At 40.8% G+C, this 22,124-nt stretch overlaps 1 protein-coding gene across 1 annotated transcript in view; it reads right to left on the reverse strand.

Moving 5' to 3' along the window:
* The window catches only part of CTDSPL (CTD small phosphatase like), an 83,634-nt gene extending 62,138 nt beyond the window's left edge, over positions 1-21,496 (reverse strand). Inside the window, exon 1 of the mRNA XM_081996371.1 lies at positions 20,802-21,496. Coding sequence (XP_081852497.1) covers positions 20,802-20,877 — 76 coding nt within the window. The 5' untranslated portion in view covers positions 20,878-21,496. The remainder of the gene's footprint in view (positions 1-20,801) is intronic.
* Between the last annotated feature and the right edge of the window lie 628 nt (positions 21,497-22,124).

A 22,124-nucleotide genomic window follows, 5' to 3' on the forward strand; every position in this document is an offset into this window, starting at 1 on the left:
CACATTGGAAAATTTTTTTTTTTTTAGTAGATCTGTTTTCCATTTAAGTTAAGTGCTTAACTCCATGGATAAAACACACATTGATTAGCTGCTATTTTTGCTTCCACGGGGCTATCGCCGACAGCAGTTTTGCTGAAAAGAGCCCTCACAACAAAGACTGAAAATAGCAGCAGAGCTAGCGCACAAAATGATTTTCAGTAACACGTCAAAAATATGCTGTCAAAGATTAACTTCTTGCCTCCAAAAGCAAAGACATTCTTTTAACTGTTTATCTACCACACTGCAATTATTAAAAAGACCTCTAGTTATCCATACCAGGGACATGCAACACAATATATTATTAAAAGGATACCAAATACTGCTGGTAAATCAGACAAGACTTATCCCCAAATAACGCAAAAACTGGCTACATGGATTATTTTGGTACTAATATTCAGTGTTTTGCAACATTTGGCAAAGATGGAAAAATAATCCACCTCTGCGAACATGAGTTTTACTGTAAATGCTTCAGTTTTGGCTTTGCTATCCCGTAACAGAGCGCGCCAAGTAATTGGCTAATCCACTTTCAGATATTTTTAATCTTTTTTAACTTCTGCTGCATAAAGTGCAAAACTATGGCCTGCCTTCCCCTGCCATTTCACTGCATGAGAATACCGAGTGTATCTTATTACACAGCTTGATGATATGTTAATCTTAAAGCAAAACACCGAAGTGAAACACTAATAACTGTCACCAAAACAAACTAACAAGAAAACAATCAGAAAATGTGCAACCGAGTGTAATAGCATGCATGCATGCCCAAATAATGTGAGAAACCAAAGCAGTAATTAACACAAGTTGTTTTATTTGACAGAATGAACAGAGTATAAGCAACCTGCTATCACGATTCAGTTTAGAGAAAGGAAAGAGTTGGCTTATTATGACTAGCGGGTTTTATGGCAATAAAACAAAAAGGACACTGCAAAATGTAAAGCTGAAGCTAAAGGAAGGATATGTCAGAATTTTATTGGGAGATACAAAAGGAATTTTATATATATCTTTTTCTTTGAAGACAGGATTCAGAGGGATTTTTTAAAATGAGATACAAAATATCTACCCTGTCATTTTTTTTTAATCTTCTGCACTGAAAATTAATGTTCACGGTATTCTGATGAAATGCTAAGATGATGATGATAATAATAATAAATGCAAAGTTTAGGCATTCTTCCTGAGGCTGTGTGAACAGCAGGTTGTATGAGGCATTAAACTATTTCAGCTCTGCAAGTTCTGTCCTAAAATAAGTTAGGGCAAAAAGCAGTACCTAAAATACTGTTGTCCTACATGTCCAGGGAAAGTCAAACTCAAACAGCAGAGAAAGCTTATCCTATCCACAACAGTTAAAAAAAAAAAAAACCAAAACGAAGAACCCCCAGCACTAATACAACAACAACAACAAAAAATCCCTACTTAGTCTTAACAGTACTTTTCCATAACCTCAGAAGAGCATTTCGCAAGGGGTAAGCTGTCCCGCGTCGCAGTTTTTAACCCCTGCTCTTCCTGCACCTTTGTGCAGATACAACTGTCAGCGTCAGCTGAGGAAAACGGGGAAGCACAGAACTGAAAAGAGAGGACTTATGTCAGCTGCAAATACTACAGTTTATTGGAATGAAGATGAATATTTTGAAGGATACAAACTCCAGCCTGCTTGACCAACCTGACCTCCTTCTATGACCAGGTGACCCACCTAGTGGATGAGGGAAAGGCTGTGGATGTTGTCTACCTGGATTTTAGTAAAGCCTTTGACAGCATCTCCCACAGCATTCTCCTGGAGAAACTGGCTGCTCAGGGCTTGGACAGCTGTACTCTTCGCTGGGTAAAAAACTGGCTGGAGATAGCCAGGCCCAAAGAGTTGGGGTGACTGGAGTTCAGAGTTAAATCCAGTTGGCGGCCAGTGACAAATGGTGTTCCCCAGGGCTCAGCACTGGGGCCAGTTCTGTTTAATATCTTTGTCAACGACCTCGACAAGGGGATCGATCGCTCCCTCAGTAAGTTTGCAGATGACACCAAGTTGGGTGGGAGTGTTGATCTGCTTGAGGGCAGGAGGGCTCTGCAGAGGGATCTGGACAGGCTGGATCGATGGACTGAGGCCAACTGTATGAGGTTCAAGAAGGCTCAGTGCCAGGTCCTGCACTTGGGCCACCATCCCTGAAGCTATTTGAAAGACATGTCGATGCGGCACTTAGGGACAAGGTTTAGTGGTGGACTTCTCAGTGCTAGGTTAACAGCTGGACTTGATGATCTTGAAGGTCTTTTCCAGCCTAAATGACTGTATGATTCAGATCTCTTCAGTGACCTGCAGAACCTCCTGGCGATGTAAGATGTAACTGGCACAGAAAGTAAGAACAGGCAGAACGAAAGAAAGGTTGAAATAGCACCCCAACCACCAAGGTCTTCCATGCTGCTGCTCTCTCAAAACCCAACCTTCTCCTTCTCTATGCCAAGTCCACACATATACCACCTTACTCTATAATCTCATATTCTATTTTAAATCACTATACATTGGGGAAAAAAATAACTAACAGAAAAAAATGTAAAAAGTTGTCAGATGGCAATTTATTTAAAAGTAACCCATTATTTAAGCTTCTTGTTCAGGAACACTGAGCTGTTTATGTATCATCATGTTATTTCTGGCAGGAGACCGGAACAACCTGGCACCATTAAAGTCCTCAGCCTAATTTTTGGTAGAGCAGTGACACTACTGCCCAAAGTTTCCTCACATTCATAATATAGTATATAAGAGTGACTATTATAACTATTACTCACTGCGATTATATAGGCTCAGATTCTGTGTGTTTTACAGAAAGTATATCAAAATGCCATGCAGAATTTCTGCAGGATATTATGAACTGACAAGTTTTAATGCAAAGAAAGTTGAATTTTATAGGCAAAGGATCTCATCTAAATTTTAAATCCAACTAAACCTAAGTTGATTTAAGGACTGAATATGAATATACCCTGAGTAACAACAGTAAACTACTCAGAAGTGTTATATATACCACTATATAGTCAGGACCATGTTTGTCAAGGAATGAAAAACCGTAATAACAAATAGTAACTAACAATAAAAATTCCCATTCTTTACCTTTCCATCTTTGAAAAGGTGAGGGTGGGTAACAATGATAGCACTATTACCTTCACATCAACACATACCCAGAAAAAACAGTACGCCTACAACCACAGCCAAGCATCTCTGGGTATTCTGTTGGATGGCCTCAAAGGAAGCAGACAAAAAAAACCCCACCAAAAACCCATGAGGGTTTTTTTGGTTTGGGTTTTTTCCCCTCTTTTCTTTTCCTTTCTTAATTTTTGGGGAGTCTCATTTGTTTTTTTTTTAAGAAAGCACATGCTTTTTCTCTACTTGAAATATATGCAACCAAAGCAACATATATATGAAATATATGGAACCAATGCAACATTCTGTTAACAGCATCTCTTAAGCTTATCTGTTTACAGTTTTCCTGAGAGATTAAGCTTTCAAACTGCTTTTTACTGTAATGAACAGATATAAGCACTGTAACATGTAAAAGTGTTCTTCCTATTTACTTACTTTTATGCTGTAGCTATCACCTTAATATACACGAGTCCCTACCCTAACATGTTCCACATGTAAAACCACCATTATGCAATCTGCTAAAACTGGCAGAACTATTTGCCACTGACCACACATTCCCATCTCCTCTTGTGAGAAAACTAACCCAATTAAAAAGGGACGTGTGTGTGAGGGGGTGTTAACTATAGCCCAGACACACAACACACGGGCATAAAAGCACTAGTGTTTTGACAGTATGACAGACAGTAGATTCTGCGTTTGTCTTCACCCTTCTCCAAATTATTTTTCTGGATATGTCACAGGGCAATTAAAAAAAGTTCCTGTATTAATAGGATATATTTATATATATTTTTATATTTATATATTTTTATATATATTCAGTATATATTTACTGAAACACTCAGTAACTTGGGTATAGTGTCTCAAGAACCAGCATGTCAAATCCTTAACCAGAAGGTGCTGGAAAAAAGGAGGAGCATCCCTTTCAAATGTACTCAGCTTCCATTTTCCTAAAGGACTTAAAATCTTAAGCTTTTTGACACTTTATAAGACTTTGTTGAAAGCAGGATTTTGTTTATTCTAGAGAACTTTAAAAGCTGCGCACGCACAGTAGGATAAGAACATTCAACAGCTGATTACGCTAAACCGAAAAATGGCTTAAATGAGTAGTACATCAGAGCATGACAAAACTGTATTATTCCATAAAGCGAGGAACCTATAGCTACAATATCTTCCTATCTTCAGGAAAAAATACAGCCAAGGCAAGTGGGAGGACAGAATGAAGCACTGGCTTCAAACTGAAAATCACTACAAATATAATGGAGAAAAAAGCTCTTTGCAGGCGAATCCTATTTAAGTGAACTGAGAACTGCTTGAGGAAGACTGAAACACTGGAGAAGCAAGCATTTTATTATCCCTTCATACATTTCTTTTAATGTTTTAAGCAGACAGAGCTACCTAAGGTTACGTTACAGAGAAGATGGAGCGAGACTCTTGGAGCAAGCCAAGAGGCAATGGATCCAAGTTGCAACAGGATAAATACCTCCTAAATATTAGGAATTACAGTGGTCAAACACTAAAAGAGGGCCCCAGACAGGCTATGAAATCTCCATCCTTGGAGATACACAAAACTTAACTGGACGACACTCAGAGAATCCTCAGCCCTGCTTGGAGCAGGGACCTGCAGGTGTCCCTTCCGACCTGCATGACTGTGTAGCACTAGGAGCCCGGACAACATCTATCACCATAACAAACCCCGTTACCTAAAGGTGAACAACAGGTATTTACGTACAGTTTGTGCTCCTGGATACACATGAAACAACTCACTCTCAGTGCTTTAAATAATTATACACAAGTATTTACAACAGCTGAAATACCAATAATGGATTGAAAAAATACTACTTTAAAAAAATAATCCATTTCTAACATGTCTGCCGGCCTTGTATGAACAACAGGCCTTTTCCTTTAAATTCTTTTAAGTAACAGTAAATTAAAGCTTAGTATTTTTACCTTGAAAAATGATATTGCCAAGTAAGAAAAGCTAAAAACGGCTTGTGTGACATCTAGAAGGCGAGGTTTGTTGTTTTTTTTTTTCTTAAACTGGCATTTACATTACACAGAACTCTTTAAAAGGTTTCACCCATTCTTCCTCCAGTTTTATGTTAGCTACCTTACTCTCCTTTTTCTCAGTTTTCTGTTTACCCCAGAAACATAAGCCTATCTTCTTTTTCCAGCTCCTTACAATTTAGGCATCCTCATTCCCTTAAATTATTTCCTGGGACACCAATAGTAGAGGAAGAGCAGACGATACTATAGTTTGCCACTAGAAATAAAATACCACCTTGCTAATTGTTGATCACAGAAAAAGGGTGAAAAGCGTTAGCATCTCACTAATTGCTAAATGCCTTGTAAATATTTACTAAACTGCAAGCTTTCATCATTAATCTTACTGTGTCAAGCTCCAGCAGCGAGCTCAATTTTATCCTTAGAGTCACAGACCAGCACCACTGGAATCACACAGCATTCAGCTGAGCTTACAGATTGATTTAATCTGGTCCTAAAGCAGAACTTCAGAACGGAAGTTTAAAGTTGGCTGTAGATTCAACCCCTGCCAATCCAAAATGCATAGCAAGTACTTGCGTTAAAATGACTCCCCTTGAACTTAAGCTCACACAAACAAGGTCCTGTACAGGTGCCAAGCCCCGCATACCTGCGGGATGAGACAAGATTCCAAAATATTACAGCTCTAAGTTCATGAAAGGAGGAAAATGGGTACTAGGAAGATGGAAGCCCTGCGAGCAGCGTAGTGGTCACACCCCCCATTCCCAGGCATGGCCACAGAGCTTGGCGAAGGCTCCTCTATTGCTATTGTCTTTCCTTCCACTAATGAGAGCGACCTGAAGCCAAGACCCAAATCACTGAAAGCATAAGTCAAATGAAATTTATAAAAAAACCAAACCAAACAGTCTTAGTTCTAAAGGGCTATGAAAAATTAATTTTGCCATGAGTGCAGTTAATTTATGTTTCCTGAATATAAACGTTAAAAGAGAAGTGTATCAAGTCTTTTAATGGGATGCAGACTTTGGATGACTTTTTTCCTTAGCAGTACCCTGGACTATCAGTAAGTCTATGGGATGAATCCAGCCAGAATCCCACTCAAGACACCCATGTACATGTGATCTCTCCCATTCCTTCCACAACAGCATCTCTTTTACTTCTACAGCCAGTGTCAGTGATCATCCCAGATGAACTCCCTTCCCTTTCCAGAGCTGAGTATTGATCTTCCTTCGATGCCACAGACTTCAGAAGAACAGGGAACTAAATGTTTCTCACAAAGACTTTTCATAAATAACTACGCAAAGGAACATGATCTTACAAGTATACTTATTTAATTTAGAAACAGACAATTAACACAGATTTTGTGGAAATGCTGAAGGGTAAGCACATCAAATTGTTGGTGGTACTCACTCAGGAAGTCAGCTGGCAAAATCCATCAGGGAAGGAATTAGTAGAGGCGATATTTTATCAAATTCAGTTGCAGCTTTTTTCAATGGTAGATTTGTTAACATCCTATAGAAACTGTGAAAACTGTCAGAAAGGCCCCTGCAATAATGCAGCCTTTCCATAACCCTCTATATTGTTCTCCTGGCTGCCTAACAGACAGAAGGAGAAGTTTCTCTACAGTGGCAAAACAACAAGCCCCTGCTGATGCCGAGATCAGGTTTGCCTCTATGGAGTAAAGTGATATGACTTCAGTGTGACAAGAAACTTCCACAAATCTCAATTTGCATTTGCTGCCTGAAGTTTATTGGTGAGCAAACGATGCAATTCTTGTCTGCAACAGGGAAAGTTTTTAAGTTTCTCCCGTTTTTACTAAATTCCTGATTAAATTCAGCCAGGTATTTTGGCTTGGGAAGCTGCAGCATGGATGGACTGCCAGCATGCTGAAGCACGTTACCTAACGCTGCTCAGAACAGAGGGTTCCAAAATCTGAAAGCCTGTTTTAACAACCACCCCCAACACTGCTAAACTTAGAGAAGCAGAACACCACCAACAACCGCTGAAATTTTTTTTGCCAAGTTTTCCCTCTTCTCCTCCTCCTCCTCCTCTGAAGAGGAGGCTAAAGATAAACGGTGGGAGTCTGCAACTCCGTATCCCTGGTTACTCTTCACTGCAGCCAGACTCCAGTGCTGTACGTACAGTGTGCGAAGCTGATGACAAAATTGTCAGATTAGGATTTTGAACTCCATTCCACCTATTTTTGCACACAACCAAGCACGGGGGTCAGAGAAAAAACTGTGCATGCTTCCTTTACTGTTAACGGAGTCTCCAGGACGTGATTCATGTCATCCTAAAGCAGAGAACTACAAGAGTGCAATCAAATGTATCCTACAAGCACCTGCGTTTCCCCCACCAGTTATTAAAACAAAACCATCTTATTTACATGCACACATGACAAAGCCATGTTAATGTTGATTGAATATCAAAGATTATTTTATCAAAAAAAAAAAAAAGGAAAAATATTCAAACACCTTGAACAAAATTGAAGACACCCAGACCTCTAACTATCAACCAAAGCAAAGAAAATCATCTTGTTCCTGACCACACGGTTAAGGCACATGAAAGCACTTCCAGCACCGCTAGAAACAGCTTATGTATTTAACTGAAAATGTTTTACCAGGTATTTAAGTATCGCATTATTTAGGACTCCTCCAAGCAAGCATCTCTTTCAGACACACATCCTCAGCTGAAGGACAGCAGAATATCTGTCTCAGTTTTTCCTCAAAAAGGATCGAAATGCTGAAATAATACACAGGTGGTGTTTGTGAATAAACATAGCATTAAAAAACCAGCGGGTGAGGAGGGCAGTTAGCAATGGGCAATGAGTGCAGGGGCCCTGGGACATCTCCAGGCACCTCCCGGCTTCATGCAGGGCAAGAATAATTACATGTGGTCCTCCCAGTAATTAAGAAAAGTGGCATAGTTGGCCAAAAGGCGGGTGATGGTTTAGAAGCACATTGGTATTATTTCCTGTGACTGTTCCAAGGGCTGCATTTAACCTCTGGGAAGTGATATGAATAGACATGATGTTTTCTAGAGGGAAGGGTGCTAGTGGTCCGCTTTATCCAAACATTGCCAAAGAAGTATCTTCAAGTTAAGCATCCAAGTCCTCCATTCAGTTGACATGTTTAAATTTTTTCCTAGAAGAATTAAGAAGTGACTTCTCTAGTAAATACTGGTTGCTCCCTTTCACTAGAATACAAATCAAGAATTTAAGATGCTCATATTCGAGCCTCTTGCTCAATACATTTTTACTACTATTTAACATGCAAAGATAACTGTTTACAGAGAAGTTAACCCACACTTTCACAAAGAAAACACAGGAATTTATGGGTGCTTTGCCTCTTAGTAAACTTGATATTTATAACAAAGTGTTTCTCAATACTGGGTTCAAACAGTAACCATATCAGGTATAGGAAAATATTCAGTGTTTAATTTATTACAGCATAAGACCATCAAACCTCAAGAAATGTTTGGTTGCTTTGTATGATGAAATAGAAAGCAAAACAAAAACTGCTTTCAAAAACATCTGCCTACTGGACTTGGTAGTCACTTCCACAACTGCAACATTTTATCAGCTATTTAAGTGAAAATACAGGATACAGATTCCCGAACAATCACAGCTGCTGTACACATATGGTCTTAATTAAAGCAAGAAAGCCTGTTTACTCCTGTAAAATACTTTCTAATAGCCAGCTAGCTGACTATCACCTTATCAGCTATTAGAAAGGTGAAAACTGTGAAGCTGTTTTCCAGCCAAAATTATTATCCGTTCAAAACTGTGTCATTATTATCCAAAACAGAATTATTTACTGACCTTATTAGCAGAAGAGAAGATAAAACCATTTGTTACTTGAAGGCTATCACACCAAGACCACCTACAGTGGGACCTGAGAAATCAACTTCACAATAAAAATCCGCAGGGTTTGGTGGGGTTTTTTTGGTTTTTTTTGTTTTGTTTTTAAAAGAGCAGCATGTATTGGGCTGACAGTTACTTGAAAATAGTTTAAAAACTCATAGATTTCTGGTTTTGTTTTCCCACCTTGACTCCAACTGGTAATTTAAGGTGGCCATTAGAAACATTTTACTTCAACCTTGCAACATTAACAAAGGAAAAAACCAGCAAACAACCTGGCAAGCAGTAGGTGCGTTACTGCTTACTGAAAAACTAACAATTTTTTCATTTTTTACCTACAGACTTATAAAATTATTCTAAATGAATTCCAACGGCCTCCCATCCACACCATTAAAGATAAATAAAGCCTAAATGAAACAGATACTAACCTTATCATGTTGAATTTAGGACTATCTCCCCATATTCTGCCATGAGTCAGCCCAGCTTTATTTTACTTTTATCTTTCTCTAGTACACATTGTAGACATTTCCAAAACAAAACCAGTGTTACTTCTATGTTTTAGTACAAACACTACTCAAACAAAGGCACATCCTTGTACACTAACATTCCGCTTTCTCAAGAGGCCGGTTTGTGCTTTGTACAGGCTGAGTGCCAGGTTACCTTGCTAAAAATCGTACTGCCATGCCTTTCTGGTCATCATCAAAAGGCTGCCTTCTGGGATTTTCATGATTAGTTTCCTTTTCGCAGCTTACATCCCTGTTAGTATTACTGGGGTTTTTTGTTTGTTTGTTTGCTTCCTTGGTTTTGTTTTGGTTGGTTGGGGGGGGGGGGGTGGTGATGGTTTTTCAGTTTTCTCTGTTCTAGGAGCACAGGGGAATTATTTCTTACATTGCAAAGCAACTAATTTTTAGATACACAATTTAGGAAGACTGCAAGAGTTATTTCAACAGAGTTTGGTGAAAGAAATACTTTTGTGTCATGGGGGGAAGAATCAGAACCATCTGGGGCAACAGGAATTCCAACCACTGTGGAAATTGGATTTTAACAGAACCACAATTGTATTTTAACAGAACAGCTACAAGGTCAACATTAAGTTTTGCACTTCAGGGCTTAATCTAGCATATTACACATTGCAAAATGAAGTGGCATAGTTTCATTCTTTCTATTTAGGACATTTCCTGAAAGGACACTTTGAACAGAAATTATAAAGCAAAACCTCCTTCGGATTCTCCTGTTTTCTTGAGATGCGGTATTGTAGTTACTGAGTGCAACTCTGCACCTAATGGAAATGGTACCTCCCTGACGGACCCGGGGGCACCCAGCCCTTCAGAATCCACAGAAGTTGTTTCTTGCATCTGGGGCAGGTTTCGTCTGAAAGCTTGTTTTTCTCCTTTTAATAATATTACAGTCTTAGAACATGAGATAGTAACAGCATTTAGCTCTTATGTTTAACAAACAGCTGGTCCATTTAAAGGTATTTGAAAGAATCCATCACTACCAAAACAGAGGTAGTGACGTTTTTAAGAACACTTTGCTCCTGGAGCTCACTTGCCTGCCAGAACGATGCTCAACAGGTAATTTATAATAAAACACAGCAGTAATAGTACAGCATGTAAATAGAGCAATGAGACCTGAACAGATTCCCATTTCAAAACTGCCAAGTTTGATTTCCAGTTTTGTTCAAATTTTTATCCTTCTTCCTGTTACGACATATTTATAAAAGAAAAAGTGGTGGCAACTGTAGGGTAACATGCTGGGCGCCAACAAATCTGAAAGCCTTATAAAAACAAAAACAACCCACCACAAACAAAACCACCCCAAAACCTCTATCCTAATACTAACCGTGAATGCTGTTTGTAGTAATACTAGTTAAAGTAGCGTGTCTAAGTTGTTAGCATCCTTTCAAATACAGACAGCAAGAATTTGCTGGAGTGTGTCAAATTGCTCATGGGGCAGAAAAAAAGGCATTTGCATTTCAGGGCTCAGTTTGCATTAAACTGCCAGTTTTATTATGATAATCTGGAGCTAAAAATATCCAAATATCCAATCCATGCTAAAATTAAGGACATTTCTTGTGTTTTTTCAGGTTTCACTTTCATTCACCACTAAACTTCACCATACTTGCTTCCTTGACATCTTTAATCTCAAGAGGGAATCTTCCAGAAAGGCATGAGACTTTGAAATGTGAGGAAAAAGGAATCCCACAACTATGTACTCATGATAAACCTGATTAAACAAATCCACTTAAAATCTCATTCCTTTGTGGATAAGCACAGACCTCTACACAGATGCAAACTGTTTTACAGTTATGTTGTAAACTCCCTCCTTCTGGGACTTTTCAATTTATGTCAATGTGTAATTAGCAAATGAATTGCACTGTAGATTGCATTCAGCACCCTGTTCCTTTTCTCTTTTTAATTGCCCAACTAACACATCCACCCTCCACTTCCAAAACTCTCAAGTAATTTTCAACTTACTGATTCTCAACAAAACCAGCTTCATATCATAAGAAGTGAATGAGAATTGGCAGCTGCCCAGCTTGGCGAAAGGAATCACCTTCCAGCACACATAACCCATCACAGGAAAACTGTTGGTGAGAGTTCATAATACGTATCATTTCAAATACTTGTCATGTTCAGCTGTCACTATGTGAAGGTGTTTTTCCCTTCCTTCCCGTACTGACTGATGACCCTTGATCCATATGCAAAAATACGATCAGTACCCTTATAGTATTATTTTTAAGTACCTTCATAAGATTAGTTTTATTATAATAAATGCAAATTGCTGCCAGTTAATCCTGGTTAGGAATTCCCAGATAAATTATTTTGGCAACCATATCTTCTCAAGGATTACGCAGGTCACCCATACGATGCATGAGCAACCGCTTCTTTTTACCCAAATGGGATATTCTGTCTTTAATTCTGAAGCCGTGCTGTACTGTGGAGCGAGCCCTGGCATACTTCATTTTATTGGTTATTTTTCATGCACCTCCTCCCTTTAAATACAGCACAACATTCACTCAAGGCTTTTAACTAATTGTTACGAAGAAGAAGTATGTCTTGGCTTTAAGAACCAAAGCTGCTATATAGCACCAGTGATCCTGTATCAGGCCCAAGATGAAGACCTTTATCTTCCTACATTTTAACAGTGAGTGAAGAAACACCAAGAACGTCTCTCTTTATCCAAGAGCTCCTGTGCCATTTTGGCCAACTTGCCAGGGGCCAGTCCTTCCATGCAGTATGGTCCAGGGTTCCTCATCACTGCACCATCTCTCTCCCCAGACATCTACTATAGCTTCTCGTTCCAGAGTTATCCCAGGACACAGTCACCAGGGCCAAACACCTCTGAACCCCTGAAACTTCATAGCAAAAAGAGGCGGCTGTTGCAATCCAGAAACTTTTGATGAGAAGAGAAAAAGGCATGAAGGCAAAACACAGCAAGGGAGAGAATTAAAAAAACCACTAATCAGAGGTCAAAGCTACACTCCAAGAATCACTGTAAAAGACATGCTTAAATGGTTTTTCCTGAAATGCTTTGCTTTACACTGCATTCATCAAATTGTTAATGTGCATCTTTAACCAATTTTAGTTTTAGTTTACATGAGTCCCATAAGCCTAATTTTTTTAAATTTGTAAGGCTTTTGTGAAGGTTTATTGAGGTCCTTTATAATCTTAAAAGTTCCTTTCTCTCCAGGTGGTAAGTATTAGTTCTTTCAATGTGCTTAGCTGAAGCAAGTATAAATGATTAAACACCTTCCAGGAACGTGTCACTGTTGACCATTCTTTTCCAGAGTACTGCTATCTGAACTATCAGTAGAAAAAATTGCCAGCTTCGCAATTCAAGCAAACCTTAGACTGCAAAACAGCTCCAAAACTTACATGTAACATCCTGAACTTTACCAAAGCCTTCTGATAATTAGATCCCCAGCAACCACGTGTACATGCATTCATGGGTATCCAATGCAAATATGTAAATATTCAGACATGTATATACAAATCAGCTTTTGGGGACAAAAATAAAGCAGTGCATGCAAATTGTTAAACGCACACTCAGAACAGCTACATACTTCAGAGGAATATGCGTGGATTCTTCTACATGTGTCCACTCTAACAATATCTGTTATGGCAGAACTTCTTTGTAACAGCTACGAAGATGGAAACTGGTTCATCTACCCCAAAATGTTCTGTGAGGCTAGGCGTTCATCCCCAAGCGCTGGAGACGCACCTCTCCCTCTGATTCCCAGAGGCACAGAGTCCTGTATACCAAGGAGATGACCAAGCTTTGCAAATCATCAGATAAACAAGAAAGTTTAAAAATTTTACTGCTGATTACAGCAGAAGAGGAAACACCAAGACTACTTTTACTGCTAATTCTGCTGGGAATCCTGCAGGACAACGCAGGAAGCAAGAGAGCTGAGGGGTGGGTGAACAAAAATCAATACATCACTTTCCATCAAGAAAATAAGGAGGCCCTGCAACAGCAGCAGCAAACAGCTGACAGAACTGGATGACCAGTTACTCCTGAGAGATGACTCGTCTTTAAATTAAAAAAAAAAAAAAAATCAATATACAAACTGTAACTTCAGGTTGACATTCAAGAAGTATTTGTTTCCTACAAAATTGTCTTGAATTTTTATAAATATTTTTAAAAGTTACATACACAGACTTTGTGACAGACCAGACAACCTTCATTTGGCGTTGCTCTTCTGTACAAAATACAGCCTGCAGTATCTTATTTGCCCCTGTCTGTCAGGCTTTAAATATACTAATAAAGGTTCAGAACAGAGTAATAGTTCTTCCTTGCAAAAAGAAATAAGGAAAAATATCTCATTTAAAAACCCCTGACATCCTTAGAATCCAAGTCTATCACATACTTATTCAGATTTAACTCACAATAAATTTTCCAGATAACAGAATTCCAGTTTCTAGCACAGCAAATCACTTCTAATAATGGGGTTTTCTTCTTTTATAAATCATACTTTATTGTCTTGTACAGAGAAAACAAGCTGTGGCACTTTTATGTAAGTGATCATTTTGATGACACACTGAATAAAGCCTACAAACTTTACATGGGCCCAACACCACGCACAGAACTTTCTGTGCTCATTTGTCTAAAGCTGGTATTTTTACCTCTAATATCTATGTTACAGAGTAGTAACTCCTACTGAAGGACTGGACTGTATAGGACTTACATTGACTTTTCTGTCTTATAACAGGCACTCTAAAAATATATAAAAAAAGGCCAAAGTTATACTACAGTAGACTTCTTGGAAGATATTTTTAATCTATTTACATGCTACTTATGGTTTCCACATTTGTCACGTCTATGTCCATTTTACACCTTAACCTATCCAAGTAAAAATAAAGCAAGCTCCTGTCAAAATCCACCAAAAATAGAATTTAGATTAACACTTCCAGCGCAAAACTCTTAAAAACATCTCTGGCTACATTACAGCACAAACAACACCGTCACTCGTTGCCTGCCTGCTGCCTCTCACAAAAGGCTCTGGAAATTCAGCAAAGCATTAAACTCACTGATACCATGTCATCCTATTCGAGCCTCCTGGCCAGGAAGATCGGCGCTGAAAATACAGCTTATATCAGTACCATCCAATAGAAGAGAGACATGAGGACTTCAGAGATGCTGCTGAGCATTTTTGTGAGCTTCTTCAGACAGGTCTCCACCGCTGAGAGGAATCAAACGATGTACAATCCTTAGCAGCAATCCAGATGTGGTCTTTAAACATCTAACTAGGCTTGCTCATTAGCTCTATCAGACATTGGCATAATTCAGCTTGGAAGATTCCTGCCCCTTTCTGGATATGCTTATGAACTGGGCTAAGGGAACAATCACCCAACCCACCGACTTCATCATGGGAGTACCCGCTTGCCCAGGAGTGGTATGAGGATGGATGGGGTCAGAGCAAGGCCGGCAGCCCATAGCGGACACTAAAGCTATTCCCTGTCCCACTCTCAGTCCCCACGTGGGCTCAGCAGCCCTGAGAGCCAGGAGCTCATACCCTCTGCTCTGGCCCTCACACAGGCTGGAGCACTTGGGCTCTTCTCCTTGGCCCTACATACATCCACACGCCTCGCTCCTTTCCCAGCAATATATATCCCCCAGGTCAGGGAGGAGAAAGAGGGATCAGCCACATGCTCCCCTACCAATCCACACAGTAGGTAAAAACCTAGGGAAGAATGTAGATAGTTAGACCCAGCTTTGCTTTTCCTATTTTCTTAAAACAGGAAAATGTTAAATCTTGTGGACAGAAAGACTTCAAATACAATTTGAAGTCTGAAATTCTCCGTCGGGTAGAGTTGAGTAATGGACAACTTCACTCCCCAAGTTAACATTTCCATATCCAGGATTGCCTGAAACTGAATTTTTAATGGAAAATGTAATACTGAGCACCAACCACGGTGGTCATTGCCAACAACTCTTCCAACTCAAACTTTAGTAGAAAACAAAGGCATACTTGCTTACAGAGTGAATAATTAAGATTCGACATACATAAAAATTGTGGGCTAGAACTAATTTGCAACCATTTTCATGTCTGAATGATGATTTTTACAAGATAGTAAAACTCATAAATTAAATGTCCTGTCATGGAAAAAGAAGCTTCCCACAGTTAAACCTATCTACCAGACAAACAGGAACAACGTTGTTCACCAACACTGACCAAATAAATGAGGTTCATTTCTCTTAGCCTTCACTTGCTCGGCATTTTAGCTTTGTATCTTTTTAAAGAAACAAACATGGACACGTTATCTGGAGGCTTATTTGTAATATTCAGATTAAATTCTGAAAGATGAAGTGTAGCATCGATCACACTGCATTTTACTGATTATCTCAGAAAACGCTGTTTGCATTTCTGAATACTGAATTGACAAAATGTAGGTCAACTTTGTTTTTTAAAAGGCATGTTAAACTTCTGAACACTTCAGTGAAATCACCGCACTGAAATAAATATGAATCCGAGATGACATGCACTATGAAGAAATTATAATGCTGCAGCTTACAGACACGAACTGAATATTAGATATTTGTGCAAATTATCATTCAGTTACTGACAGTACACTCCAGCTTGTTAACTGGTACCGTAAATCAAATTTTGGGTTACTACAGGTTACTACAGTCCCCCCGGAACATAAAATCTACTGTGTATGGTTACTCTGGTTTCATATAACAACTATGTCATTAGTTAATGATTTAAAATTTTGACCCTCTGTGAGCAATTCACATTCCAATGTAATGCTGGAGTGGTTTCCACTTTTTTTTTTTTTTAATGTTACAATTCTGAAGTTAATATTATATATATAGTATATATATTAAAATTATTTTTTACATCTTTATACCTGTGTGTATACGTATTAGGAACATTAACATACCTTCAAATGTTTGAGTACTCTGAACCCTGATGACATAATGGCAAAAAAAGACTAAATCTAAAGATTTTCAGCTATTTTCAAAATGCTTTTTATTGAAGACACAATTAAAGACACTTATTTTGGCTTTTATCTTGAGATCTTAAGAACGTGTTACTTTAAATGATAATGAATACTGGTCTCATTGCTGTTTTTTCCACAATTATTTGAAAGAAAGGATGTCAAAAAAGCTTGCCTGTTTGCAAAAACATCCTCAGGGAATGATACTGTTCATTAAAACAAATTATAACACTTTAGGTTCCACTGTGAACCTTTTTCAAATAATTCAGTGCAGAAGAAAATACACTAAATACACTAAAACACTCAGTTACTCTAAATAATTGAAAATAGATGCTCAGCTGACAGACAAATTTTATAGAAATCAGGAAAGAGGTATCTGCAAAGAGAAAACACACCGCCACAACCTGAAGGATTTGGTACCTGAAGGAGGCCTGGACTATTATTACGCTATTACTTAACCTGGCACATGGAAACATCCAAGAATTTGCAGCAGTTATGAGGATCAAATTAAAGCATGTAGGTAAAAAAGGGAGATTCACTTCTTTGAACTGAATCCCTATTACCCATCCATGATCACACTCTCTGTATTACACTCAGTGCAAAGACTTGTCAGCATTGTACTGTTTTCTGCAGATTTAACTGTACAGATTTCACATTAGAGGTCACTGTTCAACTAATTAATAGGAATAAATACTTTCATTATAAAATAAACAGTTGGTTTGTTGATCTGTAGAGCTGATTATACTGAGATTCAGATTTTCAGTTTTTCTTTACATTTTTTTCTTAGTTGCCCACATTTACCACTGGTGTAACAAACCCCTCTTCACATACTTAAGTCTCCATTTTAATTTCAAGTTACACGTCTTGTTAATGATTCCAATTTCCAGAAGTGCCAAATGACCACAACATAAAATATTTCTGTGAAGAACTACTACTTTCATTACTTAAAAAGCTAACAAGGAATTAAATTCTTCATGAATTTAGTGCTCAAAATCTTTTTAATCGTCTACGTATCACTTCCAGTTGGGAGAACATAAGTTTTTTCCATTTCCTAGAACTGATTTAATGCCAGAGATAGGGACAAAAATCCTCCAAGAGCATGAACACCACAGGCATTTCAGAGCAAACATTACAATAATAATAATAATAATAAAAAAATATGATTGTTGCAACTTTCCATGCTCAGCTTTCATTTTGACGGACAACTAAATACAGTGCACCACCATGTGGCAACATATTAGGGAATGGTTCTTGTACCAAGATTGTTTCCCCCCCCGCCCTTCTAAATTTTTTACTGTTTATTAAAAATAAACGTTAACAATTCCATCTTAGTATTAATAAGCTCCTCTTTACCAAGCTGTCACTTGTTAAGTTGCTTCACATCTCAAAAGCTAATTTTTAATACATCTGGATTAGCAAGAAAATATTCAGGCATTTTTTTGTAAAGCACAATATTTACCTAAAAACATGATTGCCCCATGACCAGAGAAGAGCTCTGTTTCTTGCCAATTGTGCTGCCTTGCACGAAAGAAATTGGGTATAAGCATATACTGTACATCAGGCTTCTTTTAAAACATAAATATATTTTAAAAAAATCAAGCTAAATGCTGGACTCATGGCTGATTAAATGCTTCAAAAAAATCTTGGAAAAAAATGATCAAACACTTAAAGGTATACACATGCATTACTTAGCTCAGATACTATAAAGCTGCTCCTTTCCAGCTCAACAACAAGAAAAAAAAAAATCTTTTTTTTTTTTTTTTTTAAACGAGAAACACTGACAGAAGGTCCCAAAAAACGTTAAGAAAACCCTGACTCCTGAAGCCACTACATGACAGTTAGTACCCTGGAACACATTTCTATAGTCAAACACTAGACTCGGAGGAAAAAAAGCAGGTTTTCATTAAATTGGACAGCCTTTGCTTACACAGTACAGTGATGTTGCAATTCACTGCATTACAGAATTTCAGAAGATAGGCTCAGGGGATTCTTGTATTTGTTGAATAAAGAGTTAATTCATTATGTCTTAACATATTTGTTAGCCATTTTGTACCATTACATCCAGTTCAATCTGAATTAGCAATGAAGACTCACTTCAGACATCAGTCTCCCACTAAGAACCTATCTGCATCCATCATCTCAGCTTCGGGCTCTCTCGTAGCTCACCGGACCTAAAGGCTCTGCTAAAACCGTGAAGAAATCTAACAGAAAACTGGGTGACGCCATATGCAACCACGCAAGGAAGGCAGGTAGCGCAACGAGTTTTCACAAGCTCCGTACCTCGAGCAGTGGGAAAACCTGTAGTGGAAGAGGTAGGAGCAAGCAGCCGTCTCCTTCCAGAGCCCAGGACGGACAGACCTGCAATTCTCTTTCTGCAAAAGTTGCTCTGGTGCGATTCGAGAGTCTCACCACAGAGCACATAGTTGATCCAAGTCACTCACTTTAACCACATTAAAAAAAAATTTACAGAAAAAACGGTAATCCACCTCCTTATTAAGATCACGCTGAAGTGTCCCTCTTGTCTCCAACTCCAACCACCCTCCTTCCGCTCTCCCCCAGCCCACTCCTGCTAACACGCAGTCTGAAAAGCCCCTGCTGTGCAATTAAGACTATCGTGATTTTCTGCCAAAGCCAAACCAATAGCAAGAACACAATGCATATTATGCAAGTTACTGCATAGTTATGCAAGTTATATGCATATTTTCGCTACACAGCATAGCTCACTGCACAGAGGACTCTGAAGACACTTGTTTGATGTGGATGCTTACTCTTACTTTGAGCTGTCAAATTTCCCTCTTCTTGTCTCAACTGCCTTTTTTACACTAAAATTTCAATCAGCTGCTGACAAGATTAATGGAGCTCTTTCACTACGGGCCGTTAAGACCACAACATCCAAGTACAGTATCACCTAAGTCTACTCCAAACCAGGTCTTAGCAGACATCGTAGGCAGAGCACCAGCACCTTATTCGCTGTAGATACCCCGCGCTCAACACTGCCAAACAGGACGAAAACATCACAAATGTCTTGAGACAAACAAGGCCTCGAGGTGGAAGTATCACTTCACAAGCAGTATGAATTAAAGAGTTACGTGAGCACTCTTATACTGAGCAACAAAAAAATAATTTTTCATTCAAACACCCCCCAACCTGATGGCCTTTTTTTTTTTAATCTACCTCCATGCTTCTACAGTCAGCACTGGTGACATGAGAAGACAGAACAGGGAGCAACTTCTCCAACGATACAGGACTCCTTGCTATTCACAGGATGAGGCACACAAAAATGGAAGCTTTCTGGATACTAAAAGCATCGATTTTAGGGGGCAATATATCAATCTACCATTTTTAGAAGACTACTAGGAGATCTATTACCACACCTACTAGGGAATATCCCCACACTACTTCTGATTTCTGTCCTTTCCCCCCTTTTTACCAGCACTGCCTGTAACAAAGCATAAAATCGATATCCAAATAACTTCCAGAATCCATGAGCAAACACACACAACTCCCCAGAACTTGAACCCTGCCACTTACCCATACCCTTCTCATGGCCAGCTGCAAGGACACAACCACTTAAAGACCAAAACCTGTCGGAGCTTCCAAAAGCAAGCAAGGTTAATGGCAACTGTCAACATCTAGACTTTTGAGGTGAAGCAGCTCCTTCGGCCAGGCTGGATTCATCTTATTTTGGAGTAAAACGCAAGCCAAGTGTGATGCCTTACGTAAGCAACAACTGAGTAAACAGAGCCCGCTTTTAAAAGTAGCCCGTGTTTCTGAGACGCACAAGAATCCTCCAACCAACCTGAAAGCAACACAGATTCTTAAATGTGAGGCAGGGAGAAATACAGAAAAGCAGAGAGGAATCAGGAAACCCTCTTTTCCAAAATACGGGGAATAAGAATTTAAAATCCTCACAGCAGAGATTTCAAAACCTTCCAACACACCCAGCACAGGTATCCTTCCCCTGAAGCAGGGCGCTAACTTACAAATCAACCTTACAAAGTTACCTTGCCGACCCTAAAGGAACTAGAGTATTTTATTTAAATAACTTGCTGATTAAACTCAGTATTTAAACACTGTAACAAGTTCTCAGCTGTATCCAGCAAGCAGTTTTAGAGACCTTCATGCAAATACCTTCATCCCACCAAAAAAAAAACCCAAAAAAACACCCAACAAAAAACAACCCAAACCCAACAAGTCCTCCTCTATTCCCAGCAGCCCAGAGAGGATTATATGGTCACGGAGAAACGCAAGTTGTTACTACTTGCATGTTTAAGCAGCGATTTCCAGAAAGAAAAACAAAAAACGAACAACAAAACAGAACATGGAAAGAGCGAGAGAGAAGGCAGCTCACCTTTATCCTGAGTGCAGGACAGGATCTCCTCCTCTTTGGGGTTAGTCACCTGGGTGATAATGGACGGGTTGTCCATGGAAACAGAGTGAGATTTCACCTGGCTATTTCCCTCCCAGAGGCAGGCTCGTGTGCGGGGGGGCGCGTTGTTTTGTTTGTTTAAAAATCAATATGCAGATTTGTATTTAAAAAAAAAAAAAGCCGGAAAAAACCCGCCAAACACAACAAAAACAACTCCTCCAGGAGCGAAGCCAAACCGGGGGGGAGCACGGCGCGCACGGGCCCCTCCGGTAGCGTCGCCGCCGCCTCCAGGCGCCAATTCTCCACCGTGGGGGGGGAAGGCAAATCTACCCCCCCCTTGAAAAAAATAAAGTAATTAATTCAAGTCCCCCTGCGGGAAGCCGTCCGCAGCGCTCCCCCCCGAGACCCGCCGCCGCCTCCCGAGGCGGGGGAAGAGCCCCCGGCCCCCCGCGCCGCGCCCCCGCCTCACACCGCCCCCCGCATCCACCTGAGCCGCCCCGCGGGGCCTCCCCCGAGCGCGTCCCCCGGCACAGCCGCCCGCTGCCTACATGCCCCCCCGCCGCCGCGCTTATCTCATCCCCGCGGCCCCCCTCACACCTCCGCCCCGGCCCTCCCCCCCCACCCCACCCCCCTTCCCGCCGGCAGTGCTGCGGGCTCGGCGGAGCGACGCCGGGCCGGGCCGCCCCCCCCTCCTCTTCCTCCTCCTCCTCCTCCTCCTCCCCCCCTTTCCCGGGTCACGGGCCGCCGCCGTGCGCGGGCGAGGAGGGAAGCGCGGTGCGAGGGGAGGAAGGGAGGGGAAAGGGGCCGAGCCGAGCCGCGCTGCGCGCCCCAGCCGCGCTCCCCGCGCTGCGCCACAGCCACCCGCCGCCGCCGCCGCGCTCGCAGCCTGTCAGCCCGCCCGGCGCGGCCCGCGCCCCGCCCCGCCCCGCCCCCGCGCCGCGGGACGCTCCAACATGGAGGCGGGGAGCGGGCAGCGCCCGGGCCCCGCTGCGCGGTAAACAAGGAGGCGGGGACAAGGGGGCGGGGATACGGCGGAGGGCGGGGCGAAGTGCCTTGAGGAGCCGGGGCCGGGCGGGGGCGACGGCTATTGTTACTGCGTACAAAAGGCTTTTCTCCTCGTCGCGAGGAGGGGGCGGGGCCAGGGAGGGGCGGGGCTACGGGGCGGGGGCGGGGCTAACTCTCACTCGAGGGGGCCCTGGGAGCTGTGAGGCCCTGGGGAGGCGGGAAGGGGCTTTGTGCGCCATGTTCCCCCTCGGGGCTGTCCCGCACTAGCGCGGGGCTCAGCGGGGGCTGGTTTCCTTCGGG

This window comes from Phaethon aethereus (genome assembly GCF_964289735.1).
Source record: "Phaethon aethereus genome assembly, chromosome: 2".
NCBI lineage: Eukaryota > Metazoa > Chordata > Aves > Phaethontiformes > Phaethontidae > Phaethon > Phaethon aethereus.